General features: G+C 45.9%; 1 protein-coding gene across 1 annotated transcript in view; it reads left to right on the forward strand.

Annotated features, from left to right (window-relative positions):
• Positions 1-4,694: 4,694 nt before the first annotated feature.
• The window catches only part of NALF1 (NALCN channel auxiliary factor 1), a 330,804-nt gene continuing 320,755 nt past the window's right edge, over positions 4,695-14,743 (forward strand). The window contains exon 1 of the mRNA XM_082218810.1: positions 4,695-5,406. Coding sequence (XP_082074936.1) covers positions 4,747-5,406 — 660 coding nt within the window. The 5' untranslated portion in view covers positions 4,695-4,746. The remainder of the gene's footprint in view (positions 5,407-14,743) is intronic.

Below are 14,743 nucleotides of genomic sequence, written 5' to 3' on the forward strand. Positions count from 1 at the left end.
ACCTTTGTGGATTTATTTCGTTCTGAAACACAGACCTTGGGAAGGTGACAGGAGTGCAGGTCAGGTGTGTGTGTTTAGCCCTTTCCCTCTGGGCCGTTTTCTCCAGTGACAACCATCCTTTCTTATCCATGGCAGAAGGTCATACTGTCTCCCTTCGGGAATAAAGCAGTTTGTGGGAGGTAGCTTTGATAGGAGAAGGGTTAAGCACCTTCCTGCCTTGCAGCTCCAGCAAAATTCATAGCTCACCATGGGTGCCTGTTAATAAAACAAAAATAAAACAACACATCTGCATGGAAGTCCTGCAATATATCTTGGTGTGCCTCCAGACTGTCACTATTTTGGGAGTTGGATTCAATCTTATACTGACAAATTCAGGTTGCTTGTTTACAGCTGATTGGGAGGTCACTCCCCAAAATTATCAGACTTTTTGCAATGAGGAAAATGCACTGCAAAGTGTAGGGCAACTGTTGCTTTGATGATACATCATCTAAGCTCCCTGCAAACAAATCAGGATGGGTGTTCAGTAAACAAATCATCTGGAAGTGTCCTTGTTTGGTGCTAACTGAACACTGCATTAAGATGTTTTTGCTGCATTCGGGAACTGTGAGTGCATCTTAACACACCCACACCTGTAAAAAACGTGCAAGACTTCTTAGATATGTACGAGTAAATGGAAAGAAAATCCGATCTTGAAACTATTTTGTTTCCCATTCCCTGACATTGTGACACCTGGAAGATAGTCAGTTTTGAGACTCTAGTTTTACTAAAAATGCATATAGCACCCTTCCGGTGCAGAAATTCTACAAGGAAGTGTGGAGCAGATGCCTGTATTTGCAGTTTTTAACCTTGATAATGAGAAACGTCCAGATTCTAAACTGAGGCATGTCACGCTATTTAAGTGGTGAGTATCTCATGACTTCTCCCATAATATTAAAATGAATTTCTCTACCTTTCAATTAGTCTATCAAAATAAAAATTTATGCACAACTTCTGTGACATATGGATGCTAATGAATGTATTATGCTTCCCATCTGCTAGGCAATAACTTAATGACACGCCATAGAAGGTTTGAAGTAAGGGATTGAAATAAGATCAGGTCAACGTGGCTATGTAGGTTTTTGTGGGGGGAGAAATTGCTCAGTAGCATAATTTAGCATATGAAATGTGACGACAGGGGTGAAAAGATCGAAATTCTTGCAATATTAAAAATACCTTGTGTTTCATCTGAGAAGGATAGGATGCATAAGCTGTGTTTGCAAGTTGATAACAATAGGCTGCAATTCTATGCATACCTACCCGAGAGTAAGCCACATTGAACTCAATAGATGTGACTTCTGAGGCTTGCCCATGCATATAAATGGGTTTGGTCAGGTTCCATTTCTTTGATGTTAAAACACTAAACATTTTATGCGTTTGGATAGCCATAAAGACATCACATTTTAGTAAGCAACGCAGAAAGCAAAGAGCAACTGGATATGACAAAAGCTGCCATTTTAAAATAAATAAATATTGCAGATATAATCTCTAGTTTTGTGACACTGCAATGATTTATGCTTGCAATCTGATGCACACCTACTCTGTGTTACATCCTATTGTACACATTGACACTTCCTTCTGGGTAAGCATGCATAAGATTGAGCTGCTTGCAGTTACCTGCCAAATGTCAGGTTATGAATATATATATTAGTGGTTGCGGAACATGGACAGGAACCATAATGTGTTGATGGAGAGTGTCCAGACTAATGTCAGAAGCTGTTGGGCATATGACATGCTTGTGTGGGAACTCTGCAAAGTGACTCAGACTCACATGCTTTGCACATGGAATACAGGAACCAACACTTAGGGGCCAGGGTCCCTTTGGTGCCCCCAATAAAATATTTGAGGGCGCTGCCCCCCCAAAGTTGAAGGGCATTGTCATTCAAATGGTGTGTGTGGTGTGATGGATTATATGGGGGAGGGCTTACCAGAACCCTCTCCAATATTTTATTCAAGTTGGCACCCCTGACATGGAACCACCAGTAGGCACCGTTCCCACTGACTTCCCAAATGGATTATAAGAGGCATATATTCAGAACCAGGCTATTTTCAATCAATATTGATTGATTGAAAATGGCCAGCCAACCAGATTGGTAGCTGGGTTCTTACTGAGGATATTTGGCAAGACAACATGACAGTGATGTGGGATTGAGGATTGGAGAGATCCTTCTGTGATATTATGGCAGTGGACAAAGCTGTATTGTAAATTTTGAATAAATGTTTTATATATATGAATCATACTATAAAATTCTCAGGTTTGCTGGTTAAATCAGGATTACATTGCAATACGATAAAAAGCACCAGCCCCCTTGGTCTCAAAGCAAGATACTTAAGATCTCAAAAGGCGCAGATCATTATTTTTTAGGCAAGAATTTACAATTTAGGCAGGAATAAAATCTGGCCAGATTGAGAGTCTCTCTCACCTCCCTTTCTTTCTCAGGCATCATGAGGAAAATGTTGGGAATATGTTCAAAAAATATGGTCAGGCAGGGGTGCCAACTTGAATTGGGGGAGCCCACTTAAGCCATGCCCAGCTTAATCGACCACAAGACACGGCACACACACACCATGTGAATGGCAATGCCCATTAACTTTTGGAGGGTGAACCCCTCAAATATTTTGGGGGAACCTCAGCCCCCAGGTTAGGCGTAGGCAAACTCAGCCCTCCAGATGTTTTGGGACTACAATTCCCATCATCCCTGACCACTGGTCCTGTTAGCTAGGGATGATGGGAGTTGTAGTCCCAAAATATCTGGAGGGCCAAGTTTGCCTATGCCTGCCCTAGGTGTTGACTTCCCTGCAGTCAGGCAAAGGAAGTGGTGGCGGAGGCCCTCCCTTCCTCCTCCCCACTTTTTCTTCTTCCCCAGCCTTATTGTGTATCACATTGTATGTGACTGGTTTTTGGAAAAAGACTTTGCAACCTGAAAATAGAGACAATGCAGGTAGTCTTGTAAACAAAGAAAATATTTAATAAAAAATATTATCATTATTTTTTAAAATGTGTGTCTGGGAATAAGAAAGGTCTCCAAACTCCCTATACACAGAGAGGGTGGCAGCTCTGTTTAACCATCTGGCAAGAAGTGGGGAGGCGAGAGACAAGTGTCCCTCGCCTCCCCCCCCCACCGTGAGAGGAAAGCACGGGGGAGGGCAATTTTGAGGGAAACCTCTCTTCCCCCTCCTTCTCCTCGCCCCCCACCCGCTCCTCAGATCGGGAGGCCTCCCCTTCCACCACAAGCCAGGACAAAGTCCCCCGCGACGGGGTGCAACGCGCCCCTCTCCGGCCCGGGGCTCCGAAGTCGCCAGCTGCGCTCGCACCGGGCATGGAGCAGCCCGGGCTGAGGTGCGGAGTCGCTCGGCTGCGAGGTGACACCTGGCCGCTCTCTAGGGCAGTGGCGTAGCGTGGGTTGTCAGCACCCGGGGCAAGGCAAGTAATTTGCGCCCCCTAACCCGTGGATTTGCGCCCCCTAACCCTAACCCCCAGATGTTGCGGCCGGCCCCCCCTGCACCCCCCACGCTACGCCACTGACTCTAGGGCGCAGCGGGGCGAGGGGCTCCAATGACAGGGGGCGGGGAGCAGCAGCAAGCGAGACCCCCCCCCCGCCTGGAGCCCGGCAAAGCAGCGAAGGCGAACTCACCGCCGGCGGCTTCCCGCGATCCATTCCTTCCCCTTCCTCGGCTCCACGAGGAGGAGGTTGCCCCCGCCCCCTCGCGCCAGAATGCCGGTGATTGGGGGGTCCTCAGAGCGGGGAGAGCGCGGCAGGCGATTCCCCCCCCACCTCTCCTCCCTCCTCCCTCCCTCGGCTCGCTCGCTCTCTCTCCCCCCCCAACCCCCAGTTGAGGGAAGGCAGAGCACGCCGCCGCTGCCAATGCGCCAGGCTGGCGGCGCAGGAGGAGATGACGCAAAGGGCCGTGCGCTCCCCCCAAAAAAGTGCTTCTCCCGGACGAAGATGGCGGCAACTTAGCGCAGGGCCCCAAGATGAGGGTGGCCCCCGGGCAGCAGGAGGCAGCCAAATCCGCGCCGCCAGCCAGGGGGGGTCGTGCCCGGCGGGAGCCTCAGCAGAAGCAACAGCAGCAGCAGCAGCATCGGCGGCGGCGGCGGCAGCAGCAGCAGCAGCAGCAGAAGCCGCAGCGCAGTGGCACCAGCAGTCCTAGCAAGAGCAGCCGCAGCAAGAGCCACAGCAGCAGCAGCAGCAGCCTTCGCCCGGCCGCCGCTCCTCCGGCGTCTCCTCAGCAGCTCGGGCCAGGCGACGCGCCGCAGCCAGCCTCTCGCCAGGAGGAGGAGCAGGAGGGTCTCGTCTGGGGCTAGCGGGGGCCCGGCTCGCGGGGTCCCCCGGCTGGCTCTCCAGGGCGGCGGCGGCGGCGGCGGAGCAGCGCGCCATGAGGCGAAGGGCGGGAAGCGGTGGGCTGGCCGAGTTGGCGCCAAAATGGGGGCCCGCGCTCTGACCATGCCCGGGTGACAGGGAACGTGAGGGAGGCAGGGGACGGCGACCGGCCCAGCCCAGCCCAGCCCAGCCCAGCGCGCAGGAGCAGCACCACCACCACCGTCCCCGCCACCCCCATTAGCGCCGCCGCCGCCGCCGTCGTCGTCGCCCTTCTCTGAGGGGGGAGCCTGGCGCCCCGCCGCGCCGTGTCCATGCCCGTGGGGCCGCCGAGCCCGGCTGCGGAGCCCCCCTCGCCGTGGAGCCGGCCGGGGCTGCGCGCTCCCGAAATATGAGCAGCCGCCCCCCGGGAGGAGCCGGCTCGGGCGTGTGCTTCGGCCCGCGGGAGCCCGACAAGCCCTTCGCCGACTCGGAGCGGGCGCAGAAATGGCGCCTGTCGCTGGCCTCGCTGCTCTTCTTCACCGTGCTGCTCTCCGACCACCTGTGGCTCTGCGTTGAGGCCAGGCAGGTCGCGGCCGGGCGCCACCGGGACCCAGAGCGGGCGGGAGCGGGCAGGGAGGGCGGCATGGACGGCGCGGCGGAGGCGGAGGGCGGCGGCGGCGGCGGCCAGTGCTTCAGCCTGCTGGGCGACGCCGAGGCTGCGTGCCGCCGCCTGCAGCTGCCCGGAGCCTCGGCCCAGGCGGAGCTCTACCTTCCCTTTTGTAGTTCCTACACGCTGCGCGAGCTCTTCGCCGGGCTTGCCCGCCCGGACACTCTCAACTGCACTCTGGACCTAGGCGAGGGGGACGAGGACGAGGAGTTGGAGGGCGAAGGGCGCCGCGGGGAGGAGGAGGAGGAGGAGGATTGGCTCGGCTCTTGCCGCCGCTGCGTCCTGGCTTACCAGAACTACGACCAGCAAGCGCAGGACCGCTACCGAGAGTTCGAGCTCGTGCTGCAAAAATACTTGCAGGCGGAGGAGTACTCGGTGAAATCCGGCCCGGAGGATTGTAAGGTAAGAGTGTAGGTGGTTTTGTTTTTTTATTATAACCCCCACCACTTTGGCAATGTCTTTCTCCCACCCCTTCAATCCCTCGGATTCACTGTTGGTCTCTTGGGCGACGCTGAGGTTCTGGCTGCTTCTCGCTCCCTCTCCTCCCTCCCTCCCTCTCTCCCCCCGGTCCTGATCGTGTGCGATGGGCTCCTGACTCGCGCTGGCCCCGCTCTGACTGCCAGGGGCTGGAATGCGGCTTGGCAGGGGAAGAGGCGCTGCGTGCCAATGAGCAGGACCCGGGAGCGCGTGGGCTGCTGCTGCTGCTGCTGCGCGGAGGCGGCGGGTGTGTGTGGGGGGGGGGTGCGTGGGAGGGGGAGGGGAGGCCGAGACGTGGTCGCCAGCGGGGGTTTCCCTGGCCCTTAAGTGATCAGGGGATCTCGCTTGTTTCCCGGAACTGAAAAAGCGTCATTCGCGTGGAGGTGCGAAGGTCTGCTTTCTTCGCAGGGGAGGGTGGGGGCATTAACTTCCGAGTTGCTGGATCAGGGCTGCTGTTGGGATGGATGGAGTTGGGTCCTGAACTTCTGAGGAGGCGCTGCTTCTCTGGAGCTTGGTGGTTTGTCTTTCGTTTAAGGGGAACAATGCCAAATACCTTGGGCATCTGTTTATTGCCCTTCCCCAGCTTCTGGCTAACCGGTTGGACGACCAAGAACAGCTCCTGGACTGGTCAAGAACTTTCTTGTGTGTCCCTGGAGGGACAGCGTTGTGTAGGACATTTGCTGCGAAAGCTTTGCATGCTGTTGAACTCAGGGAATCAAAAGCCTGGTAATTTTCCTGGGGTGTCCTAGGAGTCTGGTAATTGAGTCTTAGAGGAAAGGAAGTGATCCCAGGTGGATCTTCTTCTCTCTCTGTGTGTAAATGTCTCTGTTTCAAGTCTGCTCTGCCGAATCCCTGGAGTTGGAATATGCCCTGGGTTTATGGGAGTCGCAAGCAGAGTCTGCAGCGAACTGTGTGTGTGGGAAAAAGTAGTGATGGCAGAGTCTTAGTGACTGCCTCTTTGCTCTTTGTACATAATTCTGATTTCCCATTTTGCCTTAACCTCAGGCACCTTGTCCTTTAAGAAAAGTGCTGCTCTTGCTGTAGTGACATGTTTCTAAGGTCTCAGTTCAGTGCACACTGCTGTGGGAATAAGTTCCACAGAAATCAATGGGGTCTAGCTTCAGAGGTTCTGGATAATAGGTTCTGGATAGTAGCTGTCAACTTTGTACATGAACTGTTGTTTGGTGCTTTAAAAACAACAACCAAGGGCTAGAAGCAGTTAAAAAAACAAACACATATGCAAGGCCCTGATTTAGGTATTGATGTATCTTGTTGATTTCAGTAGAAGCTACTTCCAAGAATTGTGTTTGGGATAGTAATATATTATCTTGTGTAGTGGAACTGCAGTGTTTTATTGAGGGCTTATCACCCTGATGTAATCTTAGACCACCCAAAGAAAATCTAAACGTTGTAGATGTAATGAGTATTGGCCAACTTACTTTTTATTTAAAGGAAAGCAACGCTTGTTGAAAGGATTTGCTTGTCACGGAAACAGGATATAAGAAGTAAACCCCCCAGCAGATAATTTTTAAAGTTCACATTGAATATATTACCTTTATTTGTAAGCAGAGCAGTGGTGATCTAAGAGCTGCTGGGATGCAAGCATCAGTTCAGGTCTGCAAGTCCTTAAATAGTATCTTTAAGAGTTTGAATGCTTACTTGTGTGACAAAAACAAATTGCTGCCTATTGTTAAAGTGAAAGGAGAAACTGCTTTGTGGGCTGGAAATATTCAGAGTCTGCTTCTTAACAGCAGACATTTTATTTTGTTCGGGAATAAAGTCTGCAAGGCAGTTTTATGTGATGGAACTGCAGTACATAGAGCTGCGAATCCTTGGCGCTCTCCATGGTCCTGCAGACTTTCAGTCCTGTCCATGGTGCTTGATGTCATAAGCAATGCAATGTAACGGTGTTCTCAGAGCCTTAGGTTTAGTCATAACAAATCACCTATTTCGATAAATGTAATAACCGAGCACTTTAATGTTTGATACATTTGATGCATATATAGTATGAACGGTGGATATTGTGACTTGAATATTGGAAAGCACATACTACAGTATGCTAACTGTGTTCAAATATGTAACTATGAAGTTTTAATGCTTTTGCAGTCTGAAATGTTTGCTTTTAGGGGGGGAAATGGACCAAGGCTTGTAGTACTGTTTGAGAGTAATGTAACAGATATATTAGAATACCGTTTTACTGAACACACATTTGACACTCTATATCTGTGCTTTTATCCACAAATAAGACCTCTGGTATGATGTAGATATGTTTCTTTCGGTTTAAGTGACGGTTAAGGGTACATTTTGTTATGATTCAGCTGTAGGTAGGCCTTACATAAACTGGAACCTTACTTACAGCCCATATTATGTCTTATTTAATTGTTTGGTCTGTTGTGGGCTACTTTTCACTGTGCATTAAAAGAGGCAAGAATATTGAATTAAGTCGGCCGGCATGCATCTAAGCAGCAAAGCTGTTAAAACTGTTCGTTTCCATTTTAGAAAAGAGAGCACTTCTTCCAGTTTACAATTTGTACTTGATGACAAAATCAATGATGCTTGCTATGCACACCATCTCCTGTAGCATTTGTATTCTGTCATGTATTTACTTCCTACTAAAGCAGCCTCAGATAACAATTGGTTAGTATATTAGAAAGCAGAAACTATAGCATTGCTGATGTCCTGTCTGAACATTAAAATGTATGCCTAGAATGATATTGGCAAGGATAATTGGCAAAGGCTCTTAATACTACACAGTTCTTACATTTTATCAATATGCTATAGAGAGCTACTTATTCACATTTCTTTTTCCAGTGTGCAGTTTTTAAATCTTTCCTATCTATGTGGCAAGCAACCCAAGCAAAATATGGTACTGTACTGCATCAGTTTCTATGTACTAGAAGAGTATTTTTGCAGTCATAGCTCACAGTTCTCTCCAGTTAGAAAGATGCTATGAATTGCTGAGTATGAACCCAAGTTTTTAATTTTATAAATCAGATTAACATATAATTTATCCTGAACTTACTTGGATTTACCTGATGTACTGGCATGACTGGTTGGTTTAGAATTAAAATTAAAAATCACATCTAAGATTGTTAAATATTTTTGCATTGGTATTGGAAGTGGAATTATTTTGATAGCTCGTGGTAATGGCGTAAGTATGTTTATGGTTGTTCATGCAGTGGTACCTCCAGTTGTGATTAGGTCTGTTCTGGAGGTCCGGTCGGATCCCAAGGTTTCTGCAACCTGAGGACTGCTTCTGCACATGCGCAGACTGCTTCTGTGCATGCGCATGGGGCGAAACCCAGTAAAATACTTCCAGGTTTGCTGCGCACACATCCCGAAGTTTACATAACCAGAGGATTACGTAAACGGTGGTACGACTGTACAGTAGAATGTGCCAATTTTATGTGTCTGTTTAGATCTGGCCTGGGTGCTGATTTAAGGGCACATGTTGCTGATTCTAACTTTGCAAAGTTTTAATTACAGTTGGACAATTTCATGCTATGCTCTTGAGAATTTTGCAAAGGTGAAGCCCTAGGCCAATTACCTGACAATTAAGATTATAGTTGTGTAATTTACTAGAATGCCCATGGCTCTTGACTTGAGTTGATGGGTGCTATCTTTTAACAACCTGGAATGAACCCTTTTGCTTTACAATTTTTCATTTATAATTTCCATGTCCTTGTAAACAAGTGGGAATTTTACATATTTACAAAACATGGTATTCATATATTCATTTTGATTTTTTAAGTCATCCATTACTATATACCTCACTGGAAAAGTTACTTAGACAGGTTTGGAGACATACCAGACACCATACCAGACATCCCTTGTTTTCATGGAAGATGGAATAAATTGGAGCTCAAACCTTCTTGTCTTCAGGGGATATCTTTGAGTGTTTCTTAAGTTGGTAGTTATGCATAAAGCAAGCTTCAGGTTGTTGCTAAATGAGAACTGGGTCAACTAATAAAGTTCATGCCAGCATGCATGCGTAAAAAAAACATTTTAGTGAAGCCAAGTATTTGAACACATGTGTTTCAGAAGTATTGCAGACATAGTTTTAGGCCTAGAATCCAGCACAGAATTAGGCATGTTTGAGTCCACTTGGCTGAAAGCTGGAGCCAACCTCGCCACCAGCCTCCTATTGAATTTATCAGTGGTGAAACGTTGCTCCATGATAGAGACAGTGCCATAATTTCCCCTTAAAAGGCTCCCCCTGCTCAAATACAACAGTACTGGCAGTCAAAAGCGCACTGTTTCTATCTCTCGACTCCTCCAAGGAGGAAGCAGGGCAGGTTGAGTGTCCCAATCCTCTCTGATGTTTTCTGAGGGTTTAGTAATCATCCAGTGCTTGGAAAACCTTGGAACAAACCGGGGTGTTTCTTCCTGCTACTCCAGTATACTCCAGTAAACAATGGTTGGGGGGGGGGAGGCGGAGAACAAGACTAGGCCTTTTTTGCAGTGGTTCCCCACTTGCGGAATGCTCTCCCCAGAGAGGTTTGCCTGGTGCCTTTGTTACAGATCTTTATCGGACAGGCAAAAGCATTCTTCTTCTCCCAAGCTGTTGGGCAAATAAAAAAACTATGGCCTTTTAATCTGTGTGGGTGTGTGCATGGGTGTGTATGCATATTGTTTTTGTTAGTATGTTACGTGTTTTTGTGTTTTGATATTGTAAAGTGTCCTATGATGCTTGGATAAAAGGCAGTATAGAAATTTAATAAAAAATAGATAAAATAAATCAAATGTAGACGAGGCTCAAACCGGATCAAAAGCAAGAACGGGCCAAATTGGTATAGCCTGTGAGGGAGATGCAAATGTTGAGAAATGAGGGCTGATTTGATTTACACGCTTGAACTTTAATGCCTTCATCCAAAGTCATGGAAGTGTTAAGGTTTCTCATTAAACATAGTGAACATTGAACAAAATTCCTAGAGCACAGCATGGGCAAAGAATCAAGTTCTTAAGCAGCAAATACATTGAGATGGCAGAATGTATTTTCATATCCAAGTGCATTATACACTTAGTTCTAGGAAAATCATAGTGCAATCCTGTATGTGTCTACTTAGAAGCAAGTCCCAGATAAGTAGGTATGAGATTGCAGCCTTGGGGAACGTTTTACTCATGTACACATCATTAGGATTGTTTGCGTAACTTATTTTGAAGCATAATGGGTTTCCCCTCTTCTTGTTCTACCTGGAGAATTCAAGGTATATAAAAATAGAATTCAGTTCAAGTTAATGCTATGAATAAAGTTTAAATATTTTTACATTTATGAACAATCATGCAAAAGTACAAGTATACAATATTAATATATTTTAATAAATCATGCATGTAGCAGGTGTTGCTTTGTCGGACTATAGAAAACAAAACATAGCCCTCTGCAACTTCTTCCAGAACTTTGTAAACATTGTGCAGGTTGCTTGGGGTCGATTGGTGCTTGTTTTATGCTGAATTGGATTTTATGGCTGGATTTATTGCAGGGTTGTTTTACCAGTTTATTGTTTTATTATTGAATTGCTGCAGGTTATATTTGAAATGCTGCTTATATTGCTGCTACAGGCTACTTAGAGAATATTTTTATTAGTTGACTCATAAATGGAAATAATAAATACATACATTGGCCACTTTTGTATAAAGCAATTATTGATGGTGCTTCATTCCTGAACCTTTGATCATGGCCTATAAATACAGTCAACAGTGAAGGCATAAATATAATCCTTGCAACCAGTAGGGAAATAATCTTCTTCTTCAGCGATCACTCATAGCCGAGTAAGATTGTCTTCCATGAACACGATCTTAACAGTGAGTCCATAAGTGACTGTGGAGGCCAATTCTGGATCCACATGTCCTTCCACAGTGAGGACATAGGTTTCTGGGTAGGAGTTGATCACGGTGAGGGTTTGCCAAACGTTCACATTTCCCCCTTTCGTCCTGAGATTGAGTGTCTCCAACTGGAGCGTTCACAGGTCAGTGTTTCCCAGTTGTCAATGTTTATACTACATTTTTAAAGATTTGCCTTGAGAGAGTCTTTAAACCTCTTTTGTTGACCGCCAGCATTACGCTTCCCATTTTAAATTTCGGAATAGAGTAGTTGCTTTGGAAGACAATAATCAGGCATCTGAGCAACATGACCAGTCCAACGAAGTTGATGTTGAAGAATCACGGTGATCTTTGCTTCTTCCAGTACACTGGCATTAGTTCGCCTGCCTTCCCAATTGATGTGTGAAAATTTTTTTGAGACACCGTTGATGGAAGTTGATCTAGTGCCAGGATGAGATATGTTGGACTTGTGAGACTTACTTTTTTTGTTTTACTAGAACCCTGAGATCTACCAACTGGAGCCAGGTACAAAATAGTGGTGGTGATGGAAACACAGATTTAAAGAAACATGTGCTCTCAAGGACATGCTTAGTAGTTCAGTAGTATGTTTTCAGTACCAGAACTGAGCAAACAGTCTCATCACACAAAAATGCAGTCCTGGTTTCCTCAATATGCAGGGGCAGGCTCCGTATGTGGTTTACCAGATATACAGGGGCAACCCTTTACTTAACAGAACAATTCCACCTCCTAAATATTTATTGGCTGGTTGTTTTGCTTTTGTCAAGCACACTTCAAGTGGCACCACAGATACCACCCCAGGGTCTCAAATCTCTCCTAACATACTGTTATATATATATATATTTTGGGGGGGGGGAGGCTAGAAATTAATAAAGGATTTTGATTGGGATGTGAAGGGAGAAATACAAATGGCAGAGGAATTCTTGGACTAGCCTATGCAAAAATGACCTGCCCTTTAAGAAACAATAGAGGGGCATTGGCAATGCAAGAGAACTGTCCTCCCCGCCCCTTGCCCTGAGGTGTGAACAGAGACAGAGGTTTGGAAAGCTGCCAGGGTAACTGTGTGTTTGAGGGGACAGGAAAAGAGCCTGGTTGTGGGAAGGAGAATGAGGAAGAAGGTACAAGTCCTTTTTGAAATGACCATGCTGTAAGAGCTGGACTCCCTCCCTGCAGTCTGAAGGTGTTAATAGGTGAACAAACATTTTCTCCCTTAAAGCTACGGCAGTCTCCGCTGTGTTTCAATTCTCCAGAGGTACACAGAACTGAGTGAGTGCTTGGAATCCCATGGGCTCTTGCCACCGCTCAGCAGAGAGGGGGAGAGGCACCCAACTTTTGTAACAATACATTGAAAATCTCATTGGAGACCTTAAAAACACCCCCAAAATATTAATGTAATTTTTTTAAAAAAAATTTTTTTGGGAGATTGGCTGAAGGTTAAAAAGGAATAACTTGCAACTTTATGGAACAAACACCATATTATTATTGTATATTCATAAACAGGTGTAAGTGCTAACAAACATAATTGTGTTTGTTTTATTTAAGACATTTATGTTCATACTCCTTAGTCATTAGCATTTTTAATTGGTGTACATAAAAGCAAACCGCAGAAAATGAAAGACTAATTCAGTAAAAATTTATCAGGGAACCAGTTCATATGACCGGGAAAGAAAGGTGCTAATCACAAATGTTTATCATAATTGGGTTGGGCTGTTTAACTGATAATGGAGTTGTTACACGTGCCTTTTGTATAAAGGAAGGTCTCACTTCTTAAAATGCAAAAATGTTGAATTAATGAGGATGTACATCTTGACTATGTAATATATATTTCACAAAAGGGTTGCGGGTGGTGCTGTGGTCTAAACCACTGAGCCCCTTGGGCTTGCCAATCAGAAGGTTGGTGGTTCAAATCCGCGCAACGGGGTGAGCTTCCGTTGCTCTGTCCCAGCTCCTGCCAACCTAGTAAATTGAAAGCACGCCAGTGCAAGTAAATAAATAGCTACCTTTGCGGTAGGAAGGTCAACAGCATTTCCATGCACTCTGGCTTCCGTTACGGTGTTCCGTTGCACCAGAAGCCCACTAGAATCACTGAAATCAATTTACTTAAGTCCTACTTAAGTGTGACTTATTTGATATCATCCTATAAACCTAAACATACCACTGAAATCAGTAGACATTTTACTGAAATCAGTAGACATTTTGAACCATGCATGAGGCACAACCAAAGTACAGGCTTGCCTTGTGATACGTTACCATTAGATTTCAAAATTCCTGCTTTCCTGTGTTTTATCGGACGCTTCAATATAATCAAATTTGGGCCACAGCTAAGCACTTCTGAAAGTCTCGCACATGAAATCCTTCCGTGATACTTGTTAATCTCACAATGCCTATTTTAAAAGTGCAGTTCCACTCTGAAACTCTTTTCAAATTGATAATAGTTCATATTTATTTAGTGCAGCTTAAAAAAAGCTTACAATGCTCAGTTAATAAAAAAAATGCATGAGAGGTATTTATGATCAAAAGGGAAATGAGAAATATTTCACCAAGCAGTAAGCTCTAATTATAGGAGTCATAATCATAAAAAAGATTTTTTAAAAATACTTTTTGAGTCTGAATTGGCTTCATTTCAATTCTGGAGGATGTATCCTGATACAAGCATTTTTTTTTAATTAAAAACCATCAGTCCAGCATGCAAAAGCTATACTGAGAATGTGCACTACACTTATGGTTGACAGCTGTTCTTAGAGGTAGGTAACTTTGAGGGAATTGGGAGTGGAGATTCAATTCTATCCCCCCTGCTAATGGCTTGCTGGCAAACTTACGGTACCTGTTGCTCTCTACCTCTTTAATGGGGGTTTTTGGAGGCAGCAGAAGAAAGGATGACAACGTGATGTAAAGTTAGATTGAACTCCAGAATCCTCTTTGACACTTTATTCACTGAAAGCAACACCTATATTTAGGGCTCATGCTGTTACTGAAGTGATACGGTAACTCTGCCCTTTGGCTTATTGTGTGCCATAGTTGTTTGTGAAGCATATTCATTTCACTGTCAAGTTTCTTTGGTATAGACTGAGTGTTCCCTATCTGTCTTCCTTTCGGTAGTTCTGTTTTACTTGTCAAGCCAGCCTGCAGCATTAAATAATGTGCTTCCTAATTGTGCTGACCACAGAGAAGACTCCGTAGAGCGGGATGAAGTCCCGTCTATGGCAAAAACATGTTTGCAGTGTAGACTAATTGTCATGCCTGCACAGCCAGTATGGCTAGGATAGGTTAACCCACATTTCAACCTCTTAAGATTGGCAGCTGTCACCACGTCATGCGGTCGTGAATTGCATAGTTTAACAATGCACTGTGTGAACAAGCATGTTGTGGATCTGGCTGGGTGGCAATGCTCAAAATGGCAGAGTGGTGAGATGTATACATGAAC

Source organism: Podarcis vaucheri (genome assembly GCF_965113315.1).
Source record: "Podarcis vaucheri genome assembly, chromosome: 4".
Lineage (NCBI taxonomy): Eukaryota > Metazoa > Chordata > Lepidosauria > Squamata > Lacertidae > Podarcis > Podarcis vaucheri.